Here is a 17,148-nt window from a genome sequence, read left to right on the forward strand (position 1 = left end):
TCTGTGGAACTTTTTGGAAGGAAGAGGAGGCAATGCATTTGTAAGGAAATTTGACTTCTGCATTGTGTAAGACATCCTTAATATATAAAGAAATATTAACCAAAAATCCAAAGTTAAACCATGTTACTCATGTCAAACATGCCACTCAGCAATATCTCTGGTTACCTGCACCCATAATTTATACTGCTCTAAGGGAATAAAGGACAACTATATTTTCCAAACTGTATTAACAAAAAGAAATAGTTATAAGAAAAAATATTAAGAATAAAAATAAGCTTATTCAATTTTAGTGACTCCTAATTAGACCTATTCAGTTTACCTTCACTAACACAGCCTAACCTACTGTCAGCTTCCCACCAGCCATCACAAACACAGGTGCAGCGTTGTTCTTGGAGCCCCTAATGGATGCAGGACAGCTAACAGCAAAAGGTGAGTGAGGAAAGTTTAACTGAAGTTTAATAATTAGAATAACCAAGTAAACAAAAGAAACTTGGAACGGGAAGTAAAACCTCTGGAAAAGGTACTGTGAATTTTCAGCAATGTCTGAGAACTTCAAAAACCCTTCGATGTTGAAACTCTAATGCTTAGTATGAATTTTAGATTGTCAAAACAATTATATCCAGTCTTTAAAAACATACATGTTCTTTTGTTCACCTTAAAAAAAAAATCCTATTCAATTTAACAAATATGTAAGCAAACAAATGTTCACTTTCCTTTGTCCCTATCGTCCTACACTCTGTCACTCATTTAGTTTGTTAAATGGACAGGAAACGCACCATATCCCCCTGCTTGGATGGGTGTTTTTGGAGAAGCACAAGCATACAGACTAAAATCCTCTGTTTGGAAGCCAGCCCGATTCAAAGAGGGTTCGGATGCACTGCGGTGAATTTTTGGCAATGAGCGGGCCAGCAGCTCAATAGAGGCGAGAATCTAAAAAAAGAAAAAAAGGAAAAAAAAGAAAGAATGATGAAAATCTAGGTGGTGTTAATCTTTAAGAGCCCCATCATACTCTACAAGAAAGCATATGAAATCTTATAATACATTGTTTTCACTATTATCTCAAATGCCTGGAAAATACTAAAGAAACTGATACTTTTCCTTAAAAAGAAGAGAAAATTACCAAACTATTACAGCTTTACTCTCTATAAACTGAATGGGAGAACTAACCAACCCATAGTTAGCTTTTCTTTACATTTTATAATTTTAGATCATTCGCCAGCCTTGAAACAGTAAATAATAAAACATTTAAAATCAATTATATACCTATTTCTCACAGACCACAAGTCCCTTTTGGGAAGAAGATGGAGCATAAATAACAAAAGCACTATATAACTTCATAAACAGAACCATTAGAGCAACTTATTCTTTAAAGAAATTTAGTAATGGGAAATGTCTTACACACACATAATTAAAAACAGGGCCCCAATGACCCAGAATGCCAGTGCCACAGGAGTGAGAAGTGACAGATGAATACCCATAAGTGAAAGAAAAGATAGGAAAACTCTACAAGTAGACACCAATGCACAAAATGTAGAAATACAGTACATTTTTAAGGTACAAAGAAACAGGTTATGACTCTTGAAGGCATACAGTATGATAATGCATGAAACATACATATAAAGGGCTTAGCACAATGCCTGGTATATAGTAAGTACTCAATAAAACTTTAGCAGCCATTATTACTACTACTATGATTATATACTATATAGTAGTATTATACACATTATATACTATTATTATTTTTCTCAGCTACCAAAAATTTTTTTAAAGTTAAACTGTAATCTGTAGAATGATTAGTATAAGAAGGCAAAGAAGCAATGTTACAAATTTTTTAAAATTATAAGCATAACACACAAATAAAAATTCAAATACAGAAAAGTATGAATCCTACCTTCCAGGGGTAACCACTGTTAAAGAGTCTATACTTTCTTCTGGACCTTTCCTATGCATAAACATGCACATATGAAAACAGAGCCCATCCCCTCCCTCACCACCATTTAAAGTGGTATCACAGTACACATTTTTCTGCATTGCTTTCTTTTTCCCTCACTGACATCCAAGCCATCTACAGAGAGATACCTTGATCTTTATGTCTTTAATTTTTCCAATTACAGTTAACAGTCTTTATCTGGAGAGCTGTGGGGGCAGATTCTGTAGCATATAGCATAGATTTTCAGGAGTGGAATTACCAGAGCAAAAGGTATATGTATTTTAAGTTTATGGAGTCTACCAAGTCCTTTCAAAACAGGTCAAACCAATTTACATTCCTACCAACATTCCTTCCTTACTTCCCAACATTGTTCCCAATGCTGGATACTGTCAATCTCAGAGACAAAATCAAAATGTATCTCACAACTGTGACTTTGCATTTTACTGATTATCACTGATGTTATTATTCCTAACATCCTGTGCTTAAGTTCATTCAGCATTTGTACTTCTTCTGTGAATCACCAGTGCATATTCTTTGTTGATTTTCTTTTGATTACCTTTTACTTATGGATTTGTAGGAGTCCTCTGTATAGCATAAACACTCTTTATTATACATGCTACAATTATTTTTCTCAGTGTTTTTCTTTCAATATTATTTTTACTGTATAGAAATTTAAAAATGTTTAATGTAGTCATACCTGCTAACCTTTTCCTTTATAACTTCTGGATTCTGCCTCTTGCTTAGGAGAGCCTTTCCTACCTTAAGGTTATAAAAATGATTTGTTATTTTATAGTTTTGTTTTTTACATATAAACCTTTAGCCATCTGAAATTTATGTTTGTGTATGGTATGAAGAGACATCCTGTAATGAAAATTTAAAAATAATACTTGAAAGGGGCAGCTTTTAATAACCTGGAATACTCATATACGTATTTCATTTTCTGATACCATGAAAAGAATAAAATATTACTTATATTAAGAAATATGACCATTTTGCCCCTTTTAATACCATTTGAAAAGTGAGCCTAAGGATATAATCTGCATTATTAATGTACATCAACCACGTTAAATAGGAAACCCTAGCACCTGGGATGTGAAAAGAGAACAGGGTGCAGAGTCCTGCTCACAATGGCCAACAATACCGGTTGTTTACTTTGATGGTCTTAAACCAGTGGTTTTCCGGGTTTAAAAAAACCCAACTCTCCCTCAAAGGAATAGTAACGTAGAATTCCAATACGTAAAACATATAACTACCCGTGCAGCCATTCAGCCTCCCCTCCCTGCTCTGGGACAAGCCCCTGAGAGACTTGTTAAAAGCAAAAATTCGATCTTTAATTCTTTAGATAGGGATAAAAGATTCACACATTCCCGTAACACTGACTTCTAAGAAACTGAGCTAGGACTGATAGCATTCACAAAGGACCACATGGTAGCTGAGTTATGGGAGTCAGCTCCCACCTGAAAACTGTACTGACTCATCGGGACAGATTTATATAGCGCTATCATGATTTTCTAGGCATTATAAAACACGGAATTTATATTACAATATCTACTACAGCTAAACTTTCTAAAACTGTTCAGGTACTTAGTTCCAGTTCATGAGGCTTATGAAAGATTATTAAATTGAGGGCTTTAGCCTTCCAATTTGAAAAGATAAAAAACAATGGAAAGTTTCCAAGAATCAGAGAATGGCAGACAGTACCAACAGGTGCCTTCTCTTTTTGTCCCAGGTAAAAATGCCCCTCAAAAAAACCTAACATTAAAAGGATGCTTGCAACCTGTTACATAATTTTACCATCAAGAAGAATAAAAGTAGCAGTGCACAAAGTGTAGCCTGTAGAAAAACTATTTTTATACTAGCACTAAGATATTATTTGCCTTTTTTACTTTCATTATTTTACAAGTGTAAGTGGAGTTTTCAGAGGCTATATAATGTAAGATATTGCAACATAATGAATGCAAAGCAGAGAATCCAGCTATCTTCTTTTTGCAGAGATTTGCGAAAAGTCTAAAACAATGCCACTTTTTTCTAAATATTTTTTGTTTGGGAAAATATAATTATTTTTCATAAAACATTATTCAACATGTAATGGTTTTATTATGTTTAAATACATTCATAAATAAATATTTTAAAAAGTATTAATTTCTAAAATGGGAATTACTACTTATACAAACAGAAGGTCTTTGGGGTTCTTCAATAATTTTTAAGTGTAGAAAACAGTTCTGAGACCAAAAAGTTTGAGAACTGCTAGACAAAAGCAAAATCTTTCTGAATACTTTGTACTGGGATCCTAAGTTTTTAGGTGTACCACTGTTCAACCTTTATAAAATCACCTTTATGTGTTTACTTATCTGGAGTCTGCACATAATCACATGGAATCCAAATCTGTAAATACAAACTGTGCTCTAAAAAGTGCTTAAAAATCTGCATCAGAATATTAGTCTCTCCTTCTAGGTAACATAAAGCTTTTTCTTACTTGGGGAAAGAGTGGTCTCTCATCTCTTTTCTTTTTTAGGCACTCTGCCATTAACCTCTTCATGGCTTTTGGACAGTTACTCCGTACCTTACTGAGATCTGGAGATAGATATCCTCGTCCCACCATAAAAATTATCTGGGGAGGAAAAAAAAGGCAAATCATATAACCTTGTAGATAAGTTGAAAAATATATAAACATTGAAAATTCAACAAGCTGTGCACTTATGACATGTACTTTCCTGTATGTACGTTACACTTCAATAGAAAGTTAAAAAACACAATGCTACTAGTATTCTGATTCCTATATACCATAGACTGTGGGGAATCAATACTTATGTGCTGCAAGGCGAAATCTTCATGACCCCTGGACTACTGCAAAGGTCTCCTAACTGCTCCGCATGCTTCCAGTCTCTCCTTATCCAATCCATTTTCCCCCTGATAGTAATCATTCTGAAACACAGATTTGGATCATGCCTCTTCTACTCAACCAAAATAGTTAACCTTTTTAACAGTTGTTTTGGCATCTGAATTTTAAATTCTTTTGTTGAGGAAACTCTAATGGGGCATTTAGTTATATAAGTCTGAGAATCAGAGCCTCCTCCAGAGGGAAGGTAAAGCTACTGGGAACTAAAATCTTATGTTTAATAAAGTAAAAAGCCTTGTCTTCCCTGGGTACAGAGATTTATAATTTTTCTGATTTCTTACGTTTCTAATTTTCTAACCTGTGGTTCTTTTGAAAGTGGGCAGAGACAGATGTTAGCAGTCTTAGGTGTCACGGAAGAGAGAGGGGTTTTGATCTTACAGGGAATAGGTTCAATAGGGACAGACTAGAGGCTAAGGTGGAGAGAGCCAGAGATCCCAGGTTACAGGGTAGAACTGATAAATTTTAGGAACAGTCAAGTTTGATATGCTATTTTATGTTATTTCTTGTTTGGTGCTGTAATAACCCTTATTTAACTATAAGATGATTTGCCCAAGCACCACTAAAGTGAAGGTGTAAAGTTTAACCTCCCTTCCATCTCCTCTGTCACAACTGCCCTTCTCCCACTTCACAAAAGGCACAACTTTTACCTATATGGAATTTAACTACCGTGCACACTGCGTCAGGGTGTAACACTGCTGAGGGTACCAAAGGGACGCTTCCAAATATTGGTCTAACTGGACTCTAATGAATGGGTAGCAAATCCCTTTGCAAGACAGTTGGTTTCCAATTCTTGCTTTCAGCAAAATTAACTGAATTGTCAGCTGATTGTTAAAATAATTTTAAATGACAAGTTATTATATAATTTTTGGTATGCTACAGAAATGAGTTCAAATAAGCAGTGATATGGTTATGGTAAAGAACTAATCTTGCCCAAAGAGAGGGCTGACCTTTGCCTTTGGCTCCTGGGAGGTAATCCCTAAGCCCTTGGAATGTCCTGCCTGGTAAGAGTGCCTTTGTTTATCTGGGAGTCTAAGGTCATGTCAGATAGTCTATGCTATCAATGTGATTCTACAGAGGGGGCTTTAAGTTATATGGTATCAGCTTGACCTCTGTAGAGGCTAAAAACTAAGGTCAACAACAGAGGTGGTCAATTGTTATCTACCTGACTGAGGCCCAACAATAACTCAAGGCTCCAGTGAATTTCCCTGGCTGGCAACACTTCCTGCACATTGTCACGCATGACTGCCAGGGGAATTTCGTGCTGGCCACAATTCCACAAGAAGAGGACAACTGCAAGTTCCATATGTGAAACTCTCCTGAATTCTGCCCTATGTACCTCTTCCCTTGGCTGATTTTAATCTGTATCCTTTTGTTTTAATAAACCATAACGTGAGTACTAACAACTTTCAGTGAGTTCTATAAGACTTATTGAATTACTGAACGTGAAGGTGGTCTGCTGAACTCTGCATGTGGTTATAACAAAACTCCTGACTTTCCCATATTCTTATTTATTTGAACAATATTCCTCAGCACTTACTTCTTTAAAAATAAAACTAGAAGGACTGATGCTAAGTCCCAGCTTATTCTAGCAAAAGTCATATTTTTCACAAATAAATGACTGAAGAGAAAACAAAAGCCCCATGTTGCTCATTAAGAAACACATTTCCAATAAAATTTTACCTGTTTCTTTATATCAAAACTCATGTTATTTTCATCAGTTATATATTTAATAATTATTAATAGCATAATTTGGAATTAAAAAAGTTAACAGCCTAAAGTCACTGGGAAAAATTTTTTTAGTTCTAAATTTAAGCACATTTTTTTGTTGCAGAGATATAATTTGAATGATCAATAAAAGCGTTTAGAGCACACAAATATGTTACATTAGGGAAAAAATTCTGTGGAGGAAGTAGGATACAAATAATTTAGAGACAAAAAAAGAGCCATGTAAAATTCCAAAAATTAATGAAGAGGTTTTTTATTTTTATTTATTTATTTACTTATTTTGCGGTACGCGGGCCTCCCACCGCCGCGGCCTCTTCCGCCGCGGAGCACAGGCTCCGGACGTGCAGGCTCAGCGGCCATGGCTCACGGGCCCAGCCGCTCCGCGGCACGCATGATCCTCCCAGACCGGGGCACAAACCCGCGTCCCTTGCATCGGCAGGCGGACTCCCAACCACTGCGCCACCAGGGAAGCCCGTTTGAATGATCAATAAAAGCGTTTAGAGCACACAAATATGTTACATTAGGGAAAAAATTCTGTGGAGGAAGTAGGATACAAATAATTTAGAGACAAAAAAAGAGCCATGTAAAATTCCAAAAATTAATGAAGAGGTTTTTTATTTTTATTTATTTATTTACTTATTTTGCGGTACGCGGGCCTCCCACCGCCGCGGCCTCTTCCGCCGCGGAGCACAGGCTCCGGACGTGCAGGCTCAGCGGCCATGGCTCACGGGCCCAGCCGCTCCGCGGCACGCATGATCCTCCCAGACCGGGGCACAAACCCGCGTCCCTTGCATCGGCAGGCGGACTCCCAACCACTGCGCCACCAGGGAAGCCCGAGGTTTTTTATTTTTTAAACAAGTGATGATGGTAAGAATCAAATCTGTATGACGTTTAGATTTTATTTGGTACATTTAAAAGAATGATATTAATGCTTTTTTTTTTTTTTGAAATGTCAATATAATACACTGGAAATTACATTCTTTGCAACTATTTAAGCTTAAAGGAAAGGTCTTTCCTGGATGTAGTTCATGGATAGAAAATTCAAGTGGCACTTAACTACAAAATCAATAGCTCAGTTTGAAATTCTGGGACTGGTTATTTTCATTCTCAATCTACAGCCGCACTCCTGGTATCCCTACCCCTTCATTCACTCCTCTGTGTTATTGGAGCACCGGTCTGCTCATCCTCAACATCACCCCCTGCACTGCCTCAACAGAACTGAGAGCACAGCCTGTGTTTTATTCACCTTTGCATCCTTCCATATCTCACAGCTTTTGCATACAGTAGATATCAAAATTTTTTATTAAAATAAAATAATTTGCATGTTGATAAGACACTGGTACTTATTATCATTTTCTGTCTCCTTGAGATCTTGTGCTTAGAACCCAGCCACCATACTGTGAGAAAGTCCAAGGTTCCTGTGAAAAAGTCGTCACAGAAAGTCCCACGTTGAGAAGAATTGAGGCCCCTGGCCCTCGGCCAAGACTAAGCTTCCAGCTGACGGCTAACTGGTCACATACCTTCTCAGGTATGTGATCAAGCCATTTTGGAAGTAGATCCTTTAACACCCAGTGAATCTACCACAGCCAGTAATACCATATGAAATAGACATAAACCTTCCACACTGAGAGAAGCTCAAATTGCAGATTTACAATTTGTCTAAGCCACTATGTTTTAGGTGGTTTGTTATAGCAATGATAACTGGAATTCACGTGAAATAATAAATGTTATTTTCTTCTAAGATGACACAGCACATCTGCTCCAATAAAAAAAAAAAGCCAATATACCTAGCTTAACTGAGCACATTATTAACCCCAATTTAGTAAAGAAGCTGCACTGAAAGAGAGCAAAACAGAATGATAAAGAGGGGGAAAAAATGACAAAGCAATTTCTCAGACTTTCAGCACTAGGGTAAGTGAAGTGAAAAGGCATGCTACTCTGCAAAGTAACATAGGGATGGTCATCCCTCAAGGAGCTAAGAAACCTGTTTTAGGAAAGAACTCAATCTTTGTAACTGTTAAGGAATTCTTTAGTTCATTCTCTTATTTCTAATAATTGAAAAAACAAAAGATACCTAGAGAGGTACAGTGGCCAGGTCATGCAGGTCATGAGTCCAAGGTCTGCCATTACATCACACTGCTTTAACCAGAGTCCTGCCTTGAATTTACAGGCAAAACCTGCCACCTCAGACTGTGGGGGGGTGAGAGTGTAGGGGCATTGGGTCATTACCATATTATATGGTAATGAAGCAGCTGTCCCATCTCCCATGGAAAAAAAAGAATATTCCTAGATTTTCAAATAGAAGTCCAATCTGGGAGCCATGGAGATCAAAGTATGAGAGAAAGAAAAATCAAATCAAGGAGATGGATGGAACAGTACCCTGGGGTTACTTCACTGAGGATGACTAGAGTTACTGATTCAAAAGAGGGAGTTCCATGGACGCCACTTGAAGAAAGCAGACTAGAAGGTAATGAAGTAGAATGGGGATGATGGGAAGAGTATATAATTCTATCATAACCTTTTTCTTCATCAAATACTTGGTTTCAGACTGGCATATTCCAGAAGGCTCTGACTATACTACCAGAAAGAATTAACTAGTAAAGGCCTTACCCTTCTGTTGGTCACTCACTTACTTCTCTCATGGAGAGTAAGCCCTTGCCACATCATTTATTATACTCCCATGGAGGACAAAGCACCTAAAATGCCAAGAAGTGGATGAGTGCAGAACTCTGGGACGCTTTTTCCATATTTTGGAGACACTACTACTTATTTCCATAATATAACTTTATTATTTTATTAAAATAAACTTATTTACTGACAAATGGATTTCATCCAGAACTTAGGTTCATAAATTTTTATTATTTGTAGTCTCTATGATAAATCAATTAAAACTAAACTAAAATTCCCTCATAATTCCTCTAGAAGAACAGAATGCATAGGAAAATTAAACACGGCATGGGGTATTATGCTGTATGGTTGAGTTAATAAGACTGTAAAAGGCAGAGCACATGAAGCTGCTAAATTAGAGACAATCTTGCTCTTCAGACTGCCATCATCAAATCAATCATCTCAGTGATCTAGGATCTGTCACAAGTACACTAAGTGCAATGTTTCAATGTTTTTATGTTCTTTAGCTACTATCTTCGTCCATCCTGAATCGAAGTTTCAAGGAGGCTTAAAAGATCAGAAGCCAGGTCATAGATTTCTTTTTAACACTTAAAGCTATAATCCAACATTCTAAAGCTATGAAAGTAGTTAGAAAGACCAAACAGCAATTTAAAAAATTAGTTTTATGCTGACTTATGTAGAAAGGCAGTCATTTTTAAAATTCTCACAATAGAGAATCAAGACCACTGTTGGGTAAGGGCCATATGGTGATTCAATAAGCATATGCAAAGTATATGACAACTTAGATTACTTCTCTGATATCACATGATAGTTATAAGTTCTTAGTGAGAAAGCTACTCAGTATCTTCAGAAAGCTTTAGTATCACCAAAAAGACTGCGAGTTGAACTGTTGACGAAAACACTACTAAATGAAGTAATATATTTATACATTAAAAACTATCATTTCATTAGGTTGGGAGGTTATGATCAAACACATAAAACACTCACGCTTTTGAAGATTCTTTACACTGGTGATTCTCAACTTTGGTATGTATCAGAAACAACTAGCAAACTTATTAAAAAAGCAGATGCTTGGACCCACCCCACTGAATCAGAATCTACTCCAGCATCTCCATTTTTTAAACAAATTATCCAGGTGATTCACATGTGCATCACAGTATTATGTATAAATATTATTTAATCACAGTTTATATGGTCAACTATTGTTTTCTAATATATTAACTGTAATTGCAGCAATCTCTCTACACACACACACACACACACACACACACGCACTTTTAAAATGTTGAGGTATATGAGGTAATTTCAGTAAAGACAATTTATTTTTCTTGGCCAGTATTAAAAGACTAGGTGAATTTAATATGGCTGGGATCGAAAAGGCAAAGAGCTACACAAGGCTTTGTTGATACTTTGGAAGGTAAGGAACAGAGAACAGGAACTTTTAGGAAGAGAGAAGTAAAAAATTCTCTCCTACTTGAATTCTCACCACAGAAAAATGAAAGCATGATGTAACCTAGTTTTAAAAATTTAAGAAGTATGGAGAAATCTTAATAATTTTAAAAGGATTTGATATAAAGAAGTTCAGAGCTGAGTGCCTGGCTCAGATAGCACAATCTGTGATAGAGTAAAAGGGATAAGCCCAGATGCTGTAGCAGCAGAGCTCATTCTTCTAACTGTGCCATGGTCAAGAGGCATGAGGTATAATCATGATTGCATCTCTAGTTTCCAGTCAGAAGATCAGGAGTTTCACTCCACTACAAGACTTAAGCATGATATTTCCAGGAAAGGCCTTACATGCTGCTATTACTGCCAAAAGTATACAAAAGGTTCTAAAACTGGTGACAAAAATCAAGAGATCTATCTTTCATGCTTACCCAGGATCCAATACCTCTTTTCTACAATGAATTGGAGCCTTTCTACAAACAGTAAAATGAACCTCAAGAGACGGTAGATATTTACCTGGTCCCTGTTGTTGATGTTTGAATAAGGTAACTGTCCGGTCATCAATTCATACAGAACAATCCCAAATGCATATACATCTGACTGAAAGCTATATGGGTTTTTATCTTGCATTCTGATTACTTCTGGTGCCTGGTAGAACATAAAAAGAAAAATATTCTTGTTTATTCTTCACAACAACTGAATAAACACTGAAAACCAAACTATTATAATTCCCAGAACAATGTTTTTATCATTAAATAACCCATGTAATATGTAATCAATTCTCTTATTTATGGCCAAAGAAATAAAACTGATTATGAAAGATAAATTAAAAAAATGCTCTGTAAACTCTGAGAGAGGCAGTACTAGCTGAGATTCTATATACATTATTAAGATTTTATAATTTTATCAGCTGCCCTCTTTCTGTACAAAATACCATCACTGCCATTTGAATTTTTCCCATGACTTACCCTATCAAGAGTGAGTTCCTACCTTCCATTCCTGATTCAGGAAAGAAATACTAGACCTGTTGTTATGAGACGTTTGGAAGTAGCACAACCACTATGGTAATCACCTTAGAATTTAAGTTTCCCATTGGTACAAATGATTCTCCTTATCTCAGGGCACCTTAGACAATAAAGGTAAAATTTCAAAACTGATAAACTCAAACTCCTTTCTTGCCTCCAAAAGCAGTATAAATATGCTATGGATGCTTTATTAACAAAAGCAATAGACAGTAGGTAGATTTAGTAGAAGATGGTATAAAGAATCTTTTGGCTGCTGCTTCTTGGGCAAAGATACAGACCTAATCATATTTGTTACATTTTTACACATTTCAGTCACTGTATTCTACAGCTAGATTTTTTATTAGCTGTTTACATGAAATACAATAAACGGTTGATTAAATCTTAGCTTAAAGGAGTTCTTTCACCTTGCATCTTCTGTATTGTTTCATTTGGAAGAAATTAGAGAAACTGCAGGGTATTAAAAAAAAACTTTGTGAAAACATTAATTTGATACCAAAACCAGGACTAACTGCAAAAATGAAAGACCTGGGACAAGATTCTTGGTTATTGGTCAGGGTAAGGCAGGTCAGGCTATCTCTCAAGGCAGGCAGTAAGAGCATCCAGCCTCACCTGCAAAACAGACTCACCTGTGCAGCCTTTAACCTCTCAACATCCAGACTACATTCTAGCCCAATAATATACCATCAGAGTCTGGGGATGGGAACAGCTTCAATTGTGAGTTTTTATAGTTCCCCAGATGACTTTAATGTCCAACCAAGGTTGAGAACCACTGATGAAAGATGTGTGGGAGATCCAGATGAGAGTAAAGGATTGTGGGGGGGGCATGCAGTGAAGAAGGTTTTATCTATTTGCTTTTGTCATATATTTTATTGATAACTGCTCTTGGTAGTACAGCGCAAAATAAACCACATACAACTGTGATGTAATGAACAAGCCAGAATATAAGAGGCTGGTTATGATACAGACATAATTTTCAAAGCCAGAACACAATTTCTGTGAGGGACAGTGTAAGAACTACCCTTTTAAAATTTAGTTTTACCTCACTGTTGTTAGTAGATTGTTTGATGAAAGGTCGTATGGGATCTATTTATAAGAAACGCATGATTTAGCTTCAATTAATTAAGTAATTTGTAAAAATTTTCACAGAAGTTTCTTTCTTCTTTAAGATATAAATAAAGCAAGGTTGAGAATACTATTGTAAATAATTCAGAGAACTACATAACCTTTGGTTCTGAACAAACTCTTCTCTCCTAGTCTATGGAAATACCATCTTTGTTTCTGAAGGCAATATCAACCCAAAAGGATTTTACTCAACAATTAAGTGTACTACTGACTAATCTCTTGTCTTAAAACGCAGCTTGATGGAATAAAGGATGAACCCATCTACCCAGGTATCAACAAAAAAGAAATTAAAAGAAAATATAAACCTTCATGTATAATAGTAGTCTATAAACTGTATAAACTAAGGTTTTTTGGAAAAGGACAAATCTGGAGACTTGACTGAGCCTAATTTTCCCTGCAGTAGCTAAAATAAACACACCTTTAAAACATGTAACAATTGTTTCTTTATAATTGTAGGTTTTGCAATTTCTCTCCCCCTTAGGATACACTGTTATCTTTGTTACAAGGTATATGCCTTAAAGGTATCTGAGATCCAGATTACAATTATTAATTAGCTTCTTGTTTATAATTATTTATTAAAACAAACATATTGAAGAAAAAAATATAGCTAACTCTAATTACTAACCTGAAAAAAATGCATTCAAAATCCACTAGTTCAACCCAATGTTAAAGATGGAGAGACTTGGAGGAGGTCAAGGAACGTGCAAGTTAAGAGTCAAACAGAGCACGAGAGTACAGACCTTCTGACTCCTAGTCCAATGCCGCCCCCTTCCCACCTTGCCACTCTAATGCCAGTTATTATTACAAGAAATCATGGCCAAATTTAACCCTAGGCGTATCTTGACTAATTCAGAATCCTACCTTGGAATTCTCTTTATGGAACTGCTACAGATAAGTTCAGGGAATTTAGGCCAATGTGGCTTTGAAAGCCCTTGCAGCTTTTCTATTTCCAGCAGGGTGTCCCAAAGTCTTACTGCAGATTCAGTTATTTAAAGCTTAAAACTGCACTAAGAGCTTTGGGACACCCTGTATTCAGCTTGGAGCAGACGTTCTCAAACTTTTTGGTCTCAGGACTCTTTTTCAGTCTTAAAAATTATGGACAACCCCAAGAAGCTTCTGTTTATGTGGATTATACCTGTGGATATTCATCATATTAAAACTTAACTGAGAAACTGTTAAAATATTTATTAATTTAAATAACAAAACAGTCATTAGATGTTAACATAGATCACCCATTTTTTTAATGAAAAGTAACTGTATTTTCAAAAACAAAGTTTAGTGAGAAGAATAGTACTGCAATTCTTTTTCTTTTTTTTTTTGCCACGCTGCGCGGCATGTGGGATCTTAGTTCTCCGACCAGGGACTGATCCCGTAACCCCTGCAGTGGAAGCGTGGAATCTTAACCACTGGACCACCAGGGAAGTCCCTGCAATTCTTTTTGACTGGTTTAACAGCAGCCAGCTAGAGTCACATATTTGCTTATGCATTCAATCTGCTCTGATGTGTTGAAGAATATGAAGAAAAATCTAGTTTCACACAGGACGACCTTGGGGACCTCTGAAAGGGTCTTAAGGACCCTCCTGAGAACAGCTGGCTTAAGAAAATGATCCTATGCTGCCCTTTTCACAGCCTGCTGCAAGTAACTGCACAGAAGTTTTAGTTCCCTTCTCTTATAACTTCTCTTTCTTATTTTCCGCAAAGCAGAAATAGGAATAAAGAAAGAAAGAGCTATGCAGGGCCCATAAAACTGACAGTGTTAAAAATCTACCTTTCATTTTTCTTTTTGTCTTTCCTTTCCCGGCTGCCCATAATTATACGGTTCTTTCTAGTCTAAAGAAAGTAACTTTCCAATTTAGGCTTAAATAAGATTGTGAAACAGCCTCTCTCTTAAAGGGAGTAATTCTTTTATTGAAACCTTAATAATGGCTGCAGATCACACCTGCTTAAATTGCATACTTTTTTTTTTTGAAACAGGATACACAGAACATTCTGAACACAAAATATTTTAAAGAGACAATCTGAATAAAATTTAAACAGTGTTTATAAAATACACTTTTTGTTTGAAATATACTGAAACTGGTTTCATAATATTCTTTTTAAAGATAAAGAAAAAAGTTAAAATCTATTTATATATAAAATAAGATCAACATTGATTTTTGTGAATACTGAGAACTATGAAAATGCTATAGTTGAAATCTTCAGTGACTTTCTAATAACTCAACAGCATCTCAGGGTCCAAAAATTTAATTAATGGAGAAATAGCCTCAATTCTTACCATCCACAAAATGGATCCAGACAACTGTTCAAATTGATGGGACCCACTCCATCGAGATTTCACTGTGGCTAGACCAAAATCACCTATTTTTACTGTGAGGTCTTCATGAAGAAAAATATCTGAGGTGTAGTAAGTAAAGGAAAATAACAGATCTCATTTTCCTATCAAAGCAACCATTATAAAAAATTTAGGTAAGAGATCTAATTTCTATAATTCTATATATTATGATATTCTTTAAAGAAGTATAGTACTTCATATTTATTTTAAAGTTAATAAATATGTTTTAAAAATAGTGTTATTTGGACTCTGTGACCTGCTTTTAAGATATTTGGTGCTTGAAATGTGGTAGGATGAGGTGAGATGTTTTCCTAAGTTTATGGGAGACACTGAAACTTTCCCATTAGATTTTAGTAATGTAGGCCCAAATATCTTTCTGGCACTGCTGGGAAAGCTGTAAAGGCTCTTCACTGGAATGAAGGAAGGCAACTGGCAGACAGGATCTTAATCTGGGCTTATGGAAGAAAAAACGTTACGTTTTTCTCACCTCATTGTTATATAATGTAGAGCCTTCAGTTACATCTCAACTACCACTGAGCAAGGTCAGAGCACTGAAAGAAACTAGTAGATAGCTACAAAACTATGCATCTTGTAGTGCTTACAGAACATAAACAAGCAAGCAAAGAGTCCTATTATCATAATGACTTGATAGGTTTTTTTGTAATGGTCAATTGTTCAAAAACCAAAAGCAGGTTGTAGTACCTTGTACTACTATACTCTTGTGTAAACCCATTTATTAATTCCCTTTAGTAAGTGTATTATTGAACTTAGCATGAAAACTGTTTTTACATAATGTGAAGATAAAATGCAGGAGAAAAGGTCAGGATGTTTTCAAACTTCGCAGACAAATTCAAGAAGGATACTATTACTCTTGAGGTCTCTGTGGATGATTGACTTGGCGTGTAAGTAACTGAAAAACAAAACATCATTTTAACCTGAGTAGAGCTAAAGACTCTGGCCTCAGTATCTATAGAACACATTTAGGGGTATAAATAAAGATTTATTTAGAATCATGATACAACTGAAAACTGTACATAAGCCCTTTAAATAAGAAATAGTAAAATAGACTGCAAGTGAACTAAGGATTTTAGGACCATATTACTATTATGGTACAACCAAAATCTTTTCTATTGAAAGACTTTGCTTTATCTTTTACTATTTACCAATACAAACCTTCCACTCCAGTCAAGCCTATTTATCCAGGTCCTTTAAGTATACCTTGGTATTTAATCCCACCTCTGTGACCAATGCTCCCCTCTCACACCAAATTAGCTTTCATACTATTCTCTGCTGAATCATACTTATTCTTTAAGATTCAATATACATTATGACTCCTAACTGAAGCTTTCCAAGACTCAACCACAAGTGATCTTTCTTCCCCCTGTTCAGTTATGTAGTAATTATTTTAACAGTTTGATTCATGTATTTTTTTCACCTGCCTATGTTCACTTTCTATTTGGAATGTAAACTCCATTTGATAAAACTATTTTTAAAAGTAGAATTATATATTCTAAAAAGACCTTCTTAAAACTAGTCAGGAGCTAACTTTCTAATGTAATGGACACAGTGAATCTATTTCAAAGTCAATGGTAAGTTTAAATCATCTGATACCCCTAAAAACTGTCTTAGTTGAGTTTAAAGAGCTGTGCCTAGTTTATTTCTGTTTATCCCCAGTGCCTAGTACAGTGCCTGGCATGTGGCAGGTATTCAATACATATCTGTTGAATCAACTACAATAAGATGCATATAATGTCCTGCAAGGTTATTTTTCTTCATTTAATACTGGAAAGAACAGACATATGAGACTTCTGAAATCTAACAATGACTGTTAGGAAACAAGTTTTGCCTTAAAGTAAAACCTTAAAATTCAAATGATATAATCAAAATTATGTAATGAACACTGTTAAAAATGAAAGATTTGCAAATAATTAAGTTTATTATTTGTGCTTTCTCAATTAAATTTTAAACCTTCAATTAAATTTTCTCATCCAGAGATCAAGATCTCGAAATTTTTTCTCAGATCAAATTTTCATTTAAAATTACT

General features: G+C 35.6%; 1 protein-coding gene across 1 annotated transcript in view; it reads right to left on the reverse strand.

Moving 5' to 3' along the window:
- Window positions 1-644: 644 nt before the first annotated feature.
- BRAF (B-Raf proto-oncogene, serine/threonine kinase) overlaps window positions 645-17,148 on the reverse strand; it is a 148,105-nt gene continuing 131,601 nt past the window's right edge. The window contains exons 14-18 of the mRNA XM_007466623.1: window positions 15,968-16,014; window positions 15,048-15,166; window positions 11,142-11,273; window positions 4,407-4,541; window positions 645-930 (exon numbers count right to left, since the gene is read on the reverse strand). Of these exons, the coding sequence (XP_007466685.1) occupies window positions 748-930; window positions 4,407-4,541; window positions 11,142-11,273; window positions 15,048-15,166; window positions 15,968-16,014 (616 nt within the window). The 3' untranslated portion in view covers window positions 645-747. The remainder of the gene's footprint in view (window positions 931-4,406; window positions 4,542-11,141; window positions 11,274-15,047; window positions 15,167-15,967; window positions 16,015-17,148) is intronic.

Source organism: Lipotes vexillifer, unplaced genomic scaffold, assembly GCF_000442215.2.
Source record: "Lipotes vexillifer unplaced genomic scaffold, Lipotes_vexillifer_v1.1 scaffold71, whole genome shotgun sequence".
Lineage (NCBI taxonomy): Eukaryota > Metazoa > Chordata > Mammalia > Artiodactyla > Lipotidae > Lipotes > Lipotes vexillifer.